The 17,670-nt window shown below is 32.9% G+C and overlaps 1 protein-coding gene across 1 annotated transcript; it reads right to left on the reverse strand.

Annotated features, from left to right (window-relative positions):
- Positions 1–15,128: 15,128 nt before the first annotated feature.
- Positions 15,129–15,625, reverse strand: LOC145610916 (uncharacterized). The gene is made up of 2 exons (XM_081666179.1): positions 15,544–15,625; positions 15,129–15,430 (listed from the first exon to the last, which is right to left on the reverse strand). The coding sequence occupies exons 1-2, from the start codon at positions 15,623–15,625 to the stop codon at positions 15,129–15,131; spliced, it is 384 nt and encodes a 127-aa protein (XP_081522305.1).
- Between the last annotated feature and the right edge of the window lie 2,045 nt (positions 15,626–17,670).

Genomic DNA, 17,670 nt, shown 5'->3' on the forward strand with positions numbered 1-17,670 from the left:
TACATGAAAAAGATAATAATATTACTGATTGAAACAAGTTTATTCCTGAAACATACAATTTAATTCCTGATATATTCAGATTAATTCCTGAATAAAATTTAAAATACCTGACATACATATTTTAATTCCTGACCAAAGAAATCCTAAAACTGAAAAAATATACCTTATTCCTGATCCTCTCTAATTTATAATAACTAATTTCTGATTGAAATTTTTTTATTCCTGAAACAATCTAATTCCCATGTAGTCAAAAAATTTTAATACCTGACAAACATAATTTAATTCCTGACAAAACAACTCTAATAAATGAAAAAAACAATCTAATTCCTGAACATAATGAACACTGAACAACATATTATAATATTATTATTCATGAACAAAATATTATAATAACTGATACATTTATTATTATTTCTGATATAAAATCAGATTTATTTTACACATAAAATGATATAAATATTTAAAAACTTATACATTGGTACCACTTCCTCCTTCATTAGGAAGCCTTTCAGTACCATCAGCATTAAAAATTCTAATATAAATGTTATAATGATCATGATAAACATCAAGTCTGTCTCAAACAACTATGTTGTTTGCAGCTACAAAGTTTTCCCATTCACGATCAATCAACATACCACCACAACCTGTATTTTCTGGTATGCTTAAGACTCTTACTTCCCAATGTCTATCTTCTTTGCCATTCTTCCCAGCAAAGACTCTAACAAAGTTCTTGAATTTCAGAAGAAAAAATTTCCAATCATCAGGAAGACCCTGAAAGAAAAAAAAAATCAATTTTAATATCATTTAATCTTTACTAAAAACACAAAACAAATTTATAAATTTAAAAGTTAATGTAATATATTTACCATACTAATGCGATCAATTGGTTTAACAATAATTGTACACTTCTCCTTATTTGCGTAGAAATCAGCCATTATTTTGATGATAGATTAGATGAAGAAAAATATAAGTTATTTTTACAAGAATGCACCTTTTATAGAACACAATAGAGGTTGTTATAATATAACTCTTTTAATAGAAAAAACTTAATTTAGAACAGCCTTTAAATAGAAAAGAGTTATGTATGAACAGTAATAATTAATATGTAATTTAACAGAAAAATTTATTAACTTAGTCAAATTAGAATGACTTTTTAATGATGCAATAAATGACTTTTTCTACATTATAATGAATTTTCAATGAGGCAATAAATTACTTTATTCTGTTTTGTAAGACTTTTTGCAATAATTTGACATTTCTACTGACAATTAAAATTTATCAGGAATAATATCAATTTTGTCAGAAAATTTATGGCTGAAACATAAAATAAAAATATTATCACATAGCTCGTTGCTGACTTTTATTTTCATAATATAAATAATTATATTTCTGATATTATAATATTATTATTCTTATTACTAACAAAAATGTAGTAATCTTTTTTTTTTTTTTTTTTGATTAGGAAATTCAACCACAGATTATTCATTAATAACCACTCCTTGGAGGCAATCAATAACAAAGAATTTTTACAACCTTGTGACAGTATGCCAAGGGAATGAAGAAGCATCAAAAATATGTGATGATGCTTTGGAACAAATGTACAAATCTGTAAGGAAAGTGTTCCAAACAAATGAAGAAAAAATTCGTGAACTTGATGAAGAAGAAGAAAGAAGAAATACAGTTAAAGATCCAAAACGACCAAAAACAAAGGGAAGGCCAAAGAAGAACAAAAGAATTAGATGACATTTTGAAAGAAGAAGAACAGCAACAAGAGATCCAAATGAGTTTGGAACAATAACTCCTAATCCACAACTCATTTAATTCATCCCTATTGCTGCCTTCTCCTATCATAAAGTCAATCTTCAAATTTTTTATTTTATTATTCAAGATAATTGTAAACAATACTATATTTTGCCATTTTGGGGTTTGATTACTCCTGATTAAACTAATTTTAATCCTGATTTACACAATTCATGCCTGATTTAATTTTTGATAACTCAATTTTATTACTGACTATTACATTTTAATTTCTGATAAACGAGTTTTAATTCCTGAGTTAATTCTTGACTTCTAGAATCTTATTCTTAAATAAACTAATTGTATCACAGACTAACTCATTTTAATTCCTGATTATAAACATCTTATTCCCGACTAATTCAAGTTTATTCCTGACTGACTCGACTCTATTCCTGATTAAAAAAATCTTAATCCTGATTAACTTAAGTTTATTCCTGACTAATTCAAGTTTATTCTTGTCTAAACAATACTATATTTTGCCATTTTGAGGTTTGATTTTACTTCTGAAAAAAATTATTTTATTTTCTGATCAGATAAATGTTATGCCTGACTAACCTTACTTTATTACTGACTTTAAAAATCTTATTGCTGAGTAACTGAAGTTTATCCCTGACTTTAAAAATCTAATTTTATTCCTGACTAAACTAATTTTAATCCTGATTTACACAGTTTCATGCCTGATTTAATTTGTGATAACTCAATTTTATTACTGACTATTACATTTTAATTTCTGATAATCGAAATTTAATTCTTGACTTAATTCTTGACTTCTAGAATATTATTCTTAAGTAAACTAATTGAATTACTGGCTAACACAATATCATTCCTGACTTTAAAAATTTTATGCCTGACTAACCCAAGTTTATTTCTGACAGACTCAACTCTATTCCTGATTTAAAAAATCTATTTCCTGATTAACTCAAAATTATTCCTGACAGACTCAACTCTATTCCTGATTTAAAAAAACTAAATTCTGATTAACTCAAGTTTATTCCTGAGTAAGTCAACTTAATTCCTGTCTAAATGAAGTTTATTGCTGACTGACTCAAATTTATTCCTGACCAACAAAATTTTATTCTTAACCAAAAGAAATTTATTGCTAAAATAGATAAAGTAATTTCTGAGAAGAGTAATTTAATTTATGACAAACATTTTAGTCATTTTAAGTTTGATATTTAAAATTTTTAAAATTAAAATTTGATATTAATTTCTGACACAAGTATTTTAATATATGACTAATATATAGATGTATGATTAACAGAAAACGGATTTAATAGAAAATATATACATATATAAAACAAATTTATAAGTATCTATACAAAAGAAAAATAATGCCTAACTACAAAAAAAAAATAAAATATATGTACATGTATGATTAATTGTTTAAAAAAAAAAAAATCTAATCTTCCTCTTCCTCTTCCTCATCTTCTTCATTTTTCTGAAGTTGTTGATCAATTTCCAATTGTTGCTTCTCTTTTTCATCTTTTTCTTTTTGTTTTTGCATCAACTTCCACTGCCTCTCTTTTTCCCTTTCAATGGCTTCCTTTTCTTTTTGATATTTGGCCTCTAGCTTCTTTCTTGCAGGTTGAGCTTTCCAAATTTTAAGCTTGTTAATTGAAAACTCAATGCAATCATTCCACAATTTCTTCCGCAAAATATTCTCTTCTCTTGTAGCCATCTGATAAGCAAGTTGGCATCTATATATCTTCCGATTTTGCTTCTATAAATTTATATAAAAAACAATATAAGAACACTAAAAAACAGTAGTTATAAATCCAAAAACAAAGGAGAAAAAATACTTACATATTTCAAGTCGACAAGACCTCCAGATATACCATTGTACTTTTTCATACACATTAATGTAAAAAGGCTACAATCCTCATTTCCATGGCTTGTTTGCCATGTAAACTTAGGTTCATGCCAATCCAATTCTTCCAAGTTTATGTCACCATGTCGATGTTCATGCTTTTTCAGAAAGATACCAACAGCTCTAATCTGTAATTATAAATATATAAATTATAAAATTTAAAAGCATCTAAAAATATAATTTTCACAAATTTAATTTAAAATTAGCTTACCAGCACTCTGTCTATTCCATTTAATCTATCTCGATCAATATCAGTCCTGTTATTTATCCAATCTATTCTTGGACCAATACCATCAATGAAATTGAAAACCAGCAGAGTATGATGATTATCGAACGCGATGGGAAAGAATAGCTGCAAAATAAATAAAACATAATTTTCACAATAAGTAATACATTTGTTAACTGAATAAAAGAACCAAATAACAGATTAAAAGATCATATTATCTGAGTAAAACATTTATATTCCTGACTTACAAAATTTTATAACTGACTAACACAATTTTTTTCCTGACTAAAACAATTTTATTCCTGGCTAAAACAATATTATTCCTGACTAAAACAATTTAATTCCTAACTATATAATATTTTTTCCTTACTAACACAGTTTAATTACTAACATAAATAAATTGTTTCCTGATTATAGTAATATAATTCCTGACTTAAAATAATATAAAATCTGACTAATAAAAGCTTGAATCATACTAGGTTTAGCTTATTCCTGAATATACAATATATAAAGAAGAAATAAAGTTAAAAATTTACCAAATCGGCTTCGGCTATGTTGAATGAAGGAAAACGCCTAACCCAGTTGCTAATGCAGTCATAAATGTCCTCACCTCTATGCATATTCAATGTACAATCCATCTTACAATTGCATCAGATTTAAGTTTTGTTTTATCAAACTGATCCAAATCAGTAGCTAAAGTTTTAGTCTGCATTGCAGCTTCAACTATTGCATCAATTTTTGCTAAAAATTCAGGATTTGAATAGTAATCATCCTCTCCTTGAGATTGAGATTCTTGTGAATATGATTTTGCTTCATCCTTCAAATCAATAGCAAAGTCTATTTGATTCTCTAATACAATCTTCAAATCTCGACCGAATTTCATCATTTTCTTCTTCACAGGCTAATCAACAAATAAAATAAAAAATAAATAAGTAAAATGTAAAAAAATAACATAATTCTTACTGCTGATAATAGTAATCTAATTTCTGAGAGGGTTTATGTTATTCCTGACTATAGTTTTTTATTTTTGACAAACAACTTAATTTCTGATGAAAGGAAATTAAATCCTGGCAAACTGATACTAATCAAAATAAATCAATAAATTTAAGTATAATATTAGATAATGCTAATTTCTGATAGAAAGTATATAATTCCTGATAGTATGTGGTAGAAAATCCTGGCAATAATAATGTATTGCCAAATTACAACAAAGTAAATAAATCAACAATAAACTTAATATATTAATTTCATTTCCTGACCAAATTTACAATATTCCTGACTGATAGTTTCTTATTACTGACTAATAGTTTCTTATTGCTGACAAATACAACTTAATTTCTGATGAAAAGAATTTAAATCCTAACAAACATATACTATACTCAAAATAAAATATCAGAAAATGCTAATTTCTGATACAAAGTACATAATTCCTGATAATATAATGTTAAATCCTGACAATAATTATACATTATCAAATCAACAACTTTAATATATTAATTTAATTTTCTGACAAAAGTTACCATATTCTTGACTAACAATTTATTATTCCTGATAAAAGTATTCTACTTTCTGACTGAAATTATTAATGTTGAATAGTCTGATAACAGTTTATTATTCATGATAAAAGTATTCTAATTTCTAATTAAAGAGAGCAAATAATAAAAAATCTAAAAATGTAATAAAAGATGGCAGTTTAAACTTACATCGATGTCCATATTATCAATTTCAGCATCAGTAGGAAACTCTTTGGGAATCTTGTACATTACATATCTAGCTTTGTCATCTATATCCTTCAATTCAAAGCTAGTTGATTGTACAACCTAATCTTCCTTCTTTTTTTTCCTTATTTTAATCCAAATATTCATCTTCATCACTGTCTTCAATCTTAAACTCAATACTGTCAAGCCTTAAAGTTTTAAGAAGAGCCTGTTCAGATTTGCCAGCATATTGTTTTGGTGAAGCAGCAGGGTACAGTCTCACGGTACCATAATCCATATTTTCAGCAACAGACTTAATCCTCTGGTTCAAACTTTCACAGGTCCAGTTCGAAATAAACGGCTTGCGATGTAAAGTTGTCCCAAACTCAAACTTTTGTAAAAATGCAATTACAAAAGCAACTAGACAGCCATTTACTTGTTTAGATTTTGTCTTCAACTCCTTCCCTTGCTTTTTTTTCAAAACAAAGGCTTGAAAATCTGTTATTGACGCACATAAGAAGTCCATAACATAACCAGCCCAGTTGAAAGCCTTAATGAAACGCACATCTTCTAAAGACTTGATGATATTAAAATTAGGAGACTTATCAGCAATTGGAGCCAAAAATGTAGACACAGCAAACATAACAAATAGCTTTTTAAAATCAGCACCACCATCTCTATATCTCTCAAACATCATCTTATAAGTAATAATATTGACATATGTCTTCTTCTTCTTCCTACCCTGAACAGCTTTTTCTTCTGTTTTCCTCTTCTTTTGATTCTGTGCTTCAGATTCATTTCCCTGTTCAGAGTCATCCTCTAAATCCAAACCCAAGAACCTCCTCCACTCTATCTTCAAATATTCATCAGGATTGATTGATTTCTTCATTTTAGAAATCTCTTTCACAGGTATATCAGTAAAAGGAATACCCAACACATCAGCAATATCAGAACTATCAATATGAATTGCATGTTCCTTTTTACCAACAATAAGATTTCTAGCATGAGGATTAAAATGAGTTACTATATAGTTGTACAACTGATGACTGATATTGTCCTGCAAATTCATTTGAAGCAATCCACCAAAACCAATGTCTATAACATCCTTCTTTTGCTCATCACTAAAATCTTCCATAATTGTACAAAGATAACCAGGACCAGATTTAGCACCAATTTCAAGGTCTGAAATATCATCTTCAGTAAGAGCACTGAAAAATAAAAAACATGAATAAGACACACATATTCCTGAAAAAAATTATGTTATTTTCTTAGCATAATTATCTTTTAAAACATTTAATTCCTGACTATTATAAAATTTAAAATATATAATTACTGTATGTAATGCTGATATTAAAATTCCTGACTCTAATTATCTATTTCCTGACTAATATTATCTTAAACCTGACTGAGTATTATTATGTGAATATTATTATCCTAAAACTGACTATCCATATCTATTTTCTGACAATAACTATCTAATTCCTGACTAATATATAATAATTCCTGAGTGTTATAAATTTTAAAACATTTAATTACTCTATATAAATACTGATATTACAATTCCTGAGAATAATTATCTATTTTCTGACTAATATTATCTTAAACCTGACTGAGTTATAATAGATGTGAATATTATTATTTGTAAACTGACTATCCATATCTATTTACTGACAAAAACTATCTAATTCCTGACTAATGTTATAAATATTAAAACATTTAATTACTCTATTTAAATATTGATATTATTATTCCTGACTATTATTATCTATATTCTGACTAGTATTATCTTAAAACTGACTAAGTTATAATACATATGAATATCTTTATCCTAAAACTGACAATCCATATCTATTTTCTGTTAATAATTATCTAATTCCTGACTAATATATGCTAATTACTGAATAATGTTATAAATTGTAAAAATTTAATTACTCTATTTAAATATTGAAATTATTATTCCTGAATATTATTATCTATATTCTGACAAATATTATCTAAAACCTGACGAGTTATAATGTATCTAAATATTATTATTTTTAAACTGACTATCCATATCTATTTTCTGACAAAAACTATCTAATTCCTGACTAACATAATGTAATTCCTGGGTATAATAAATTGTCAAATATTTAATTACTGCAAATTTTATTTGTATAACAACTCCTGACTGTTATAATCTATTTCCTGACTAATTTTATCTTAAACCTGGCCGTGTTAATTTTATTTCTGAATAATATATCATAATACCTGATCTATAAAATCTAATTCCTGATATGCTAATTCCTGAGTAAGATAAATTTGAATACAGACAACAACAACTTAATTTCTGATGAAAAACATCTAAATACTGAAAAACATATACTATTAGCAAAATAAAATAATACAATTAAAGATAATATAATAAAATGCTTATTTCTGATATAAATAATATAATTCCTGACTATATAATAGTCAATCCTCAAAATAATCAAAATTACAACTAATGTAATTACATCAAAAATAACAAAATCCTACACAAGAATATTCAAAGTAAAAACAACAATTTACATTTCATCGAACACCTGGCGTGCATCTGAATATACAAAACAATATTTTTCCGAATTTAAAAGAATTTATTTCGAATATCACACCTCACAGATCGACTTCTTTTAGAACCTTGTTTAGGACCACGCTTCTTAGAATGCTGTGAATCATCCCTACAAAACAAGAACAAGAATAAAAAAAAAATTACTGACAATTGTTTTCATAAAAAACGAATGAGCAAATAATAACTAAAAAATTTATTAACCTTTCTGGCATTTCAACTATCTTCGGAGGCTGTTTTGATGATCGTTTAGTTCGTTTCATATAAACTTTTAAAGGAGAATCATCAGTAGGAGGAAGGCCAGCCATTAATGTAGGTGAGGAAGACGGAAATTAGGGTTTATGTAAAAAAAAATGAAAATTAAGTACATGCAAATATAAGCTAGAAAATGAAGAAGTGATGCGAAATTTTAGGGAAAATGTAGTTAAGTTGAGAGTAATGGAGTGTAACTGCAGAAAACGTGGGGAAGAAGAAGGAGGAGAAAGGCGGAACGTTGGAAGACGTTTTTTTTTTTAAAAAAAAAAATCAAAAAATGATTGATAATTAATAGTCGGGCCGCGCGCGGGCCTGTAAGTAGAACGGACTCACATGAGTCCGTTCTACACAATATTTTTTCTATTGCTTTTGGACACGATTGCCTTAGTGCCTTGCTATATATTCTTGCCTAAGGGAATCATATTGACACTGACTTTCACATACAGTATTTGGATTAAGCTAATGTTTCACATATTCCAGCATTTATAGTTTTGTTTGAGCAATGCCATGCTTTCTCTACTCTTTGATCAATACATTTATAGTATTTGACACATGAAGATGCTTCGATTTGAATTTCAAAACTAGCTATTGACTTGTCAACAAAAATAGGTCAACCTACACCATTTCAATTCCTTTAATTTGCCTCATATTGGTCTTGATTGATATGTGTAATACATAACCGCCCAAACGTTATATATTGGTATGACACTTAACTTATTTTCCTTTCACTTAACTGAAAATCCTAAAATCTTACTACATTATGAAAGTTCAAATCAGACCAATATAGATATATAAAATTACGTTCACTTAACTACTACATAAAATATCTTTAACTATTGTATTTATCAAAATCATAATTTTTTTTGAATATATCAATATAATGCAAGGTCTCACACAATGATGTATTATCTTATAAATTAGATTTACAAAATAGTTTTTTTTTTTTTTTTTTTTTTTTTTTTTTTTTTTTTTTTTGTGGGGGGGGGGGGGGGATGGGGGGGTGTGCAATCGAGGGGCAAGCCCCAAAGAGAAAGCAAAACAAACAAAGCACAAATGAAAAGACGAAACGTAAAACAAAGAACAACAGCAAAAGAAAACTAAAGCTACAAAACTACAATATACTCCGTATAGTTAAAGCTCACTTTGAACCATATTTTGTTGACTAGAAATCTGAAACTTAATACAATCTTCGTTTTTTAATAGTTATAACACTTTTCTAAAATGGAAATGTCACACTACTTGCAACACATTATAAATGAAAGGAAATTTTGCATTTAACCACCTTTTAAATCTTTTTTTTTGCAAAAAACCACCTTTTAAAAAAAATGTTGCAGGGGACCACCTATTTTCAAAAAAATGTTGCAGGTTGACACCTGTCGCCGGAAAGTGAGTCTTGACTTAAAACTCCGGTGTTGACCAAGGCACGTGCGACGCACGTGAAATTAAAAAAAACCCCTAACCCCCCTTTTTTTTCTTCTTCCCCCAAATCTGTCGATTTCTCTCTCTCTCCTCCCCTGTTTCTCTTGTTCGTCCATCAGCCTTCTTCCTCGCATCTCCTCCATTGCAGCAGCTTCAAGTAAGTTTTTTTGCTTTTCTCTTTATTCTCGTTTTCTGAAATGTCCTTCTTAGTCCCTTCTCAATTAATTCCTTTTATTGTGGCTATTTGCATACTGAGAAAATTAGGGTTAGCTTAATTCTCCCTAAAATTGGTTCACGCAGGTGCAATGTCTGAATCTGCAGCAAACAAAAAGTGTGGTTGTGGTGTCCCAATTGCAAGGTTGAAGTCTTGGACTCACGAGAACCCAACACGAAGATTCGAGGCATGCAAATTTTACAACCCAGAGACAAATCAAAGGGGCTGCAAGTTCTTTAGGTGGGTTGATGAGGATATGACAAGTTGGTAACGCGATGCGATAAATCTTCTTCTAACAGACAAGCAACTTTTGAAGGGACAAGTTAATGTTTTGCAAACAAGATTATGCTGCTCAGAGAATGAAAATAAGAGGTTGAAGGATGCGTTTGATAAACTTAAAATGAAGGTGAAGAAGTCGAAGAAGGGGCAAGGTGATAGCTTTGGAGTAACTATGATGCTATGTGTGGCTGTTTCTGTTTTACTTAGTATTATCATGGTGAAAATGTTAGCATGAATTGTACTTCTAATAGTAGGTAGTAGTATGAAATAGTTGGCTGATTTAGGTGTTGTTATGTACTAAGTGTACTCACTGTGTTAGTGTAGTGTTGAATTGCAATGAAATGAGCTTGGCTCCATTTTTCTAATTTTGTATTGGTCAATTGTTGTGATATCCCCTGTTTGATATGCAAAAAAAATTCAGAAAAATAACCAACACATTAGGGAAGGCAAATGTAGTCAAAATAAGTGCATCTTAATTAAGTATTGTTGCAAATGTCAGACACACTAACAACCATTAACTTGTTCAAATACATAAACTTCAAAAGCAATAAAATGTTGGCATTATACAACAAATTCATGAAGTAGAAGCATGAGAGCTTATAACACTGGCAGAAGTAGTCTTTTGCTTCTTTGAGGCAGTTGGACCCTTAGATGTTGCTGGAGCTGTTGACACCTTTGCAGCTGCACCCTTGGAAGTTTTTGGTGCACTTTTTGAAGCATTTGCGGCAGGAGGTCTTCCCCTTTTTTTACCAGACTTGGCAGCAGCTTGTGAGGTAGAATTAGGAGGAGTTGTTGTGTTAGATGTTGCAGCACCTGATTGGCTAGATGTTCCAGCAAAGACAGGTTGAGCATTTTTTGGTCTGCCACCCTTGTTAATCTCAGCATTGACTGGGGCTGGTGGATTTTTGCAAGTCTTCTGATAATGGCCAGTTTGACCACATTTTTTCATCCATTTTGCTTCTTTGGTCTGACCACATAAGCATCTTGTCCTTCCCCTGGTTCTTTGATTCTTTTCTTTCCCTTAGGTCTGCCAGGTTGTTTCTTGAATTCAGGTGGCAAAGGCTTTGGTAATGTACTCTTTGGCCATTGATTTTTTCCTGGCATAGGGTGGAATGCAGGGGCATATGTCTTAGCATACGTAGAAATATGGTATGCTGTGTGGACATAATCCTTCCAATTGAACCTTTGTAATGCAATGCAAGCCAATGCATGGTAACATGGAATACCAAGTAGCTCCCACCTAAAACAACCACATTTCTAGTCTGCAAGTTAACAACATACGTCTCCCCAGTTGTGACATGGTCAACCTCAAACTCATGCACATCTGCTTGAGTTACATCACACTTGCTAACTTCCTCACTTGCTCTCTCTATCATCTTTACCACAGATGGCATTATGACACCCTCAAACTTGGCTAGCCTTTCTCTCTTAGCACAACACCTCTTCATTACCCATCTCCTAATCCACTCCATCATTCCTATGATAGGCATAGATCTAGCTTCCCTAATCACATTGTTAAAGCTTTCACAGACATTATTTAGCAACATCCCAGATTTGGACCTACTACTAAATGCATGCCTTGACCAATATTTAGGTGGAATCTTGTTCAAATAATTGTAAGCATCTTGTGAAATTAACTAGATTGCCTCCATTTGTTGGTCAAAGTGAAACTGGAGTGAATTATACTCAATTTTAGTACATCATAACAAATTAAAAATACAATTTGAAGTGAAATTATTAGAGAGTAATTAGGTGTCACCTTTGTACTTGCCCTTGCTGCCCTGTAGAAGTATTGCTTGAACAGCACCCTTGAGAATTTGAGCTTGAAGTTTGCCCATATATGTCTGCAACAAAATTTGATTTCAGCCCTAGGTATGACTTTATTGAAAGCCTCCAACAAGCCCTGCATCAAATACAAACTGAAGTAATGAATAAAAGCTACATCAACAGAGCTATTTTTAGTTTGAAAATCATTGAACTTTGTACTGACCTTCTGCCTATCAAACATCCATGTGACAGGGCTTGCTGTATCTCCCACCCAGGTCAAGTCTTGTGCTACACTGCCCAAGTCTGCTACAAGTAACTCAAGGAACCACTCCTAGGTTTCAGAATTTTCTACTTCAACTATAGCCCATGCAACAGGGAACAACTTGTTGTTCCCATCCTTGCCCACTGCAGCCAAACATATCCCAAGAACAGGTCCTCTTAAGTGGCAACCATCAACTCCTAGTATGGGTCTACAACCTTCCATAAATCCCTCCTTACATGGTTGCAAACACACATACATCCTCTGGAAGAGTGGGGGTGGATGTTCCATGCCAATGCACTTCACTACTGCTGTACTTCCTGGATTGTATACCCTAATTGCTTCACAGTAATCCCAAACCCTTCTGTATTGGTCTGCAGCATCACCATGAATCATTTTCATTGCTTTTTCCCTAGCTCTATAGCACTTGTAATAACCAAGAGTAACACCTGTCACCCTTCTAGCCCTAACCATGAAATCTCTCAGTTTCCATGTAGGTGTGTCCTTCCATTCATCCAAAAATCTCTCAACTAAATATTGTGATGTGACTTTGTTGTTAACATGTTGCCTCCCACAAATGTGAGTCAAGTTCAAGGCTTTGATTTGAACTGTGCTTTCACCTTTCACTTTCCTACAATGAACCTTGAACATGCATTTCCTAGTTTGCCCACATGTACACATGACAATCCTACCATGCTTCCAATTGCAACCACACTTATTCACACAAAAAACAGTTACTCTCTTGCTGTCATTATGTAGAAAGTAGTAGTTATAACCACTCTCTATTGCATGATACCTTAGTGCTCTCCTAAACACATAAAAAGAAGGAAATTTGAGACCTAGGGACAACTGAATCTTGTCTTTGAAATCCACATCTGGGTTGAAAACAGGATAGTGGATACCCCTCTCATCATCTGAATCAGGTATGCTCTCATCATCAGACTCATTCAAAACAACATCAGCATCTAAGTCCACTATTCCATCTTGCTGTCCATCATTCTGCCCACCCTCAAACTGAACCAGTTGTTGAGTTGCAGCCCCACCCAGACTCCTAGTAACCCTCTCAGTTATGCCAGCATCCACATTTTCAGCAAACAAATCATCATCCTCATCATCCTCATTGTCACTGTCACTCCACTCAGCATCACTACCATCAGATTCACTAAAGCCTTCAACCACTACTCCCTGATGTTCACCTTCTACAACTGCCACCTCACTATCATCAATAGCCACCTGAGCTGCTTCTAACCACTTTTTAGATCTAGGAGCTGGGTTAGATCTGTTTGGTTTTTGATAGATTATGTTAATAATCTATTGTAATTATATTGTGAATATTTTAGTGTATATCTTTCCTTAGTTAGCTTTTATTTCTCTCTCAAATTGGGTTTTAATATATGCTCTAACACGATTGAACAAACTATAGACTTGAGATTTAGATGATATCGGAAAAGTCCATAAAAAATTTGTATAATCATCAAGGAAAAGAACATCATAATATTTGTGACCGAGAGTACTAAGAACGGGAGACGTCCATAAGTCACTATGAACAATATCAAATGGCATAGTAGTTTGAGACAAAGAATCATAAAAAGGCATTTTTATTAATTTTCCCAAAAGGACAAGAATGGCATACATGTTTATTAGCCTTATTACAATTGATAAGATTACTACTACGCAAAGAGCTTAAGATTGCATTTCCCGGATGACCTAAACGGGAATGCCACACACTAGGGGAGATGACCGAAAAAGCTGATGGAATAGAGGCCGAAAGGAGTTGATGATCGGTGAAGAAAGGATAAAGATCACCATTGCTATTACATCTCACTATTTTGCTCCCCGTCTGCAAGTCCTTCACAGAAAACCCAAAAGGATCAAACTCAATTGAAACATTATTGTCAGAAGTGAATTTTCTAACTGAGATAAGATTTTTGACAAGTTTGGGAACATGAAGAACATTGTTGAGTTTAAGTGTGTTTTGGCTCAAGAATTTGTGACCATAACCATGAATCGGAATTTTGCTACCATCACCAACAATAATAGAATTATTATTACTTTTGCTCAAACGAAAATATGATGACAAATTACCTTGAGAGTTTGTCATATGTGACGTAGCACCGGTGTCCATATAGTAATTCGGGTCGGCAAGGGACATGGTGTGCATCACCTGCTCAATGTTGGTCGGCATAAAACCCGAAGCTTGAGATGGATCATTCACAAAGTATGCTTGAGGTGGTCTCGGCCCTAGAACTCCGGGCTGAGAGGTCATGGGCCTAGCTGCTGCCCATTGCTGTGGGCCTGGGCCCTGAGATGGATAGGGACAGGGAGGCAAAGCCCAATTCCCTGGCTGCCAGTACGCCTAAGGAGGAGGGTAAGCCCAGCCCTGCTGCTGTGGTGCTGGTGCTCCACGTTGTGGCTGTTGCTGCTGTGTGGAGCCACCACACTGCTGCTGCTGCCCGGCGCCACCCTTCCCCTTGGTGGCGCCACCTTTTGCCTTATTTTTCCGGCCACCAGAACGGTGATTACTCCCACGAGATTGAGAAGAATTGTGAGAATTTTCAGAATTGTGTGGTGAAGCCGATTGAGAGGTGTGCGTGATGTGAGCCTCATCATGAGGTTCGTGAGACAAATCAGCAGCGTTCCCCTGTTCCTCGAGTTCAAGCATTAATCGAAGAACATCAAATGAAGGCAGCGGGTTTAGGTGTCGAACGGAAGTGCGAAAAGGCTTGTACTCCTCCAAGAGGCCTTTAAGCAATTGAAGAGCCATTCAATTATCGGAGATTTTGTCTCCAACATTCTTCAAACCATCAGCAAGAGTTTTTAGATGAGTGCAGTAAGCCTTTACACCATCAAATTGCTCAAGTTTTGTGTTTGTGAATTGGGAATCTAATTGCAATGCCCTAGCAGTCTTGTTATTGTGGAAAAACATTTCTAATCGGTTCCATGCATCCACCGTAAGATCATCCGAGTCGATAATGGAATTGAAAAGGTCAATAGAAATAGTGTTGTAGATCCATTGACGCACAATATCGTCAAGATGCTGCCATAGGGCTTTGTCAACAGCCCCTCCTTCACGGACGGTTCAACCGCTTGTTCAAAAGGTTTTGGTATAATATGATCGATGACCAAATTAGCGCGGCAATGGAGTTGAAAAAGGGTAGACCAATTGTTATATTGCTTACCATCGTAATCAAGGGTTATAGGGATATAAGCCTTGATGTTATTGACCAAAGTCGCAGGATGGAGCTTGGAGGATTCGGCCATTGAAGGAAAACAGGAAGGTAAGTAGAAGAAAATGGAGAAAGAGAAAGCGGAAGAGAGCTAGGGTTTATAGGATATCGTAACCTAGACTCGTGATACCATGAGAGAATATGAGAGATGAGAGAATATTTGCTGTGCTTTCTCATTACTGTAAAGTGAGTATATATACATCAAGTAAACTAGGTTAGGCTAAAGCTAACTAAGGAAAAATATACACTAAAATATTCACAGTATAATTACAATAGATTATTAACATAATCTATCAGTTTTCTGAAAGTGTTTGAAGAAGGGGTTTTTTTGGGGTTGGTTTGCTGTGAGAAGGAAGAAGGGTGGTTAACAGTTGAAAGAGTTATTTGTGAGCATGTATTTTCAGATCTAGGGTTATCTATTTCTTCAGGTGGGACCATTTGACTTGATGACTCAGCTACCCCTTTACCCTTTTTAGCCAACCCCACCAAGTGTTCAATATTGAACCAGTCCTAAATACATCATACTCATCCTCCAACACATCATCATCCTCATCATCTTGTCCTTTATTGCCCTCAACTTCCTGTACCCTCTCATGGTGAACCACATATAGGTTGTACCACCCATCACTGTCAGGAGATTCTAACAACTCTGGAATCTCTTTATCACTTTCCAATTGTTTCCTACCATTGAAAAGAGTACAATCCTTTTTTCTAAACCAAATCTGACCCACATCATCCTATTTTAACTCATGCCTAATCCAATATACAAACTCAAAGTAACATGCTTCTTCTACATTTGGATGTAAACTAAGCCCATTATAACCAGTAGGCCCTGGTTCATAAGTAGTAACCCTTTTCTTTTGATCAGTGACAAATACACCCCCATAATACAGTCTTAAATTCATTTTTCCCCTTTTTAGTCTATACCAATGCAAGGTAGAAACACATTATCTCTGCCATTAAACCTGAACATAAACCAACACATACTCAACAACAACAGCAAATTCGACCAGCAGCGATAGTAAAGTACTTAAAAATGCACTAATTCCAAATTAAATCACTAATTAACAACATGGAATAACAACAAAAAATTAGACATTACCACTACCACACAACCACATGCAACATCATCATTGGTTAATTAGTTAATTAATTGGGGATTAACAGTTCCCATTACTTTATTGCCCCACCCAACTCAAAATACAATTAAAAATTCAAAAAAGGGCAAAAAAACCATACCTAGGAATATGAGCAATCTCCTATCTGGTCCCCTCCTCAAATTGAGCCTTCCCTTTGCCTCTTGTACCTTTCACCATTGATGACAACCAAAGACGAGTTCAGAGAATTTTTCAGAGAAGATGATGCAAATGCATGAGAAAAAGTAGCAGTAGAAAATGAAAGGTCAAATTTTTTTACCTTTTTTGGTTTACCCAGGACGCAACTATTCCAACCGCAACAATTAAATGAAAGGTCTAATCTTGTCTGCAAATTGGTCAGCCATGGTCGATTTGAAGTTAATGCGAAGAACATAGAAGAAGAAACATAGAGGAGGAGGAGAGAGAGAGAGAGAAATCGACAGATTTGGGGGAAAAAGAAAAAAAAGGGGGGGGGGGGGGTTAGGGGGTTTTTTAATGTCACGTGCGTCGCACATGCCTTGGTCAACACCGGAGTTTTAAGTCAAGACTCACTTTCCGGCGACAGGTGTCAAGCTGCAACATTTTTTTGAAAATAGGTGGTCCCCTACAACATTTTTTTTAAAAGGTGGTTTTTTGCAAAAAAAAAAGATTTAAAAGGTGGTTAAATGCAAAATTTCCTAAATGAAAAGTTTTTTAGGAAAAAATTGTACTATTTCTCTTATTTAAAGCACAAGATCTACTAAATTATACTCCAAAAAGCCTCTCATCCCATTTTAAAGTGTATTAAGGGCCTGTTCATATTTACTAAATTGAGCTGAACTGAACTGAGCTGATTGGAACTGAACTGAACTGAACTGATTGGAACTGAAATGAACTGAACTGAACTGAATTGAGCTGAAATGAATATTTTATGTGAGAGAGAAATTAAGAGCTGAACTGAACT

Source organism: Chenopodium album, chromosome 24 (genome assembly GCF_948465745.1).
Source record: "Chenopodium album chromosome 24, dcCheAlbu1.1, whole genome shotgun sequence".
In the NCBI taxonomy this organism is placed as follows: domain Eukaryota; kingdom Viridiplantae; phylum Streptophyta; class Magnoliopsida; order Caryophyllales; family Amaranthaceae; genus Chenopodium; species Chenopodium album.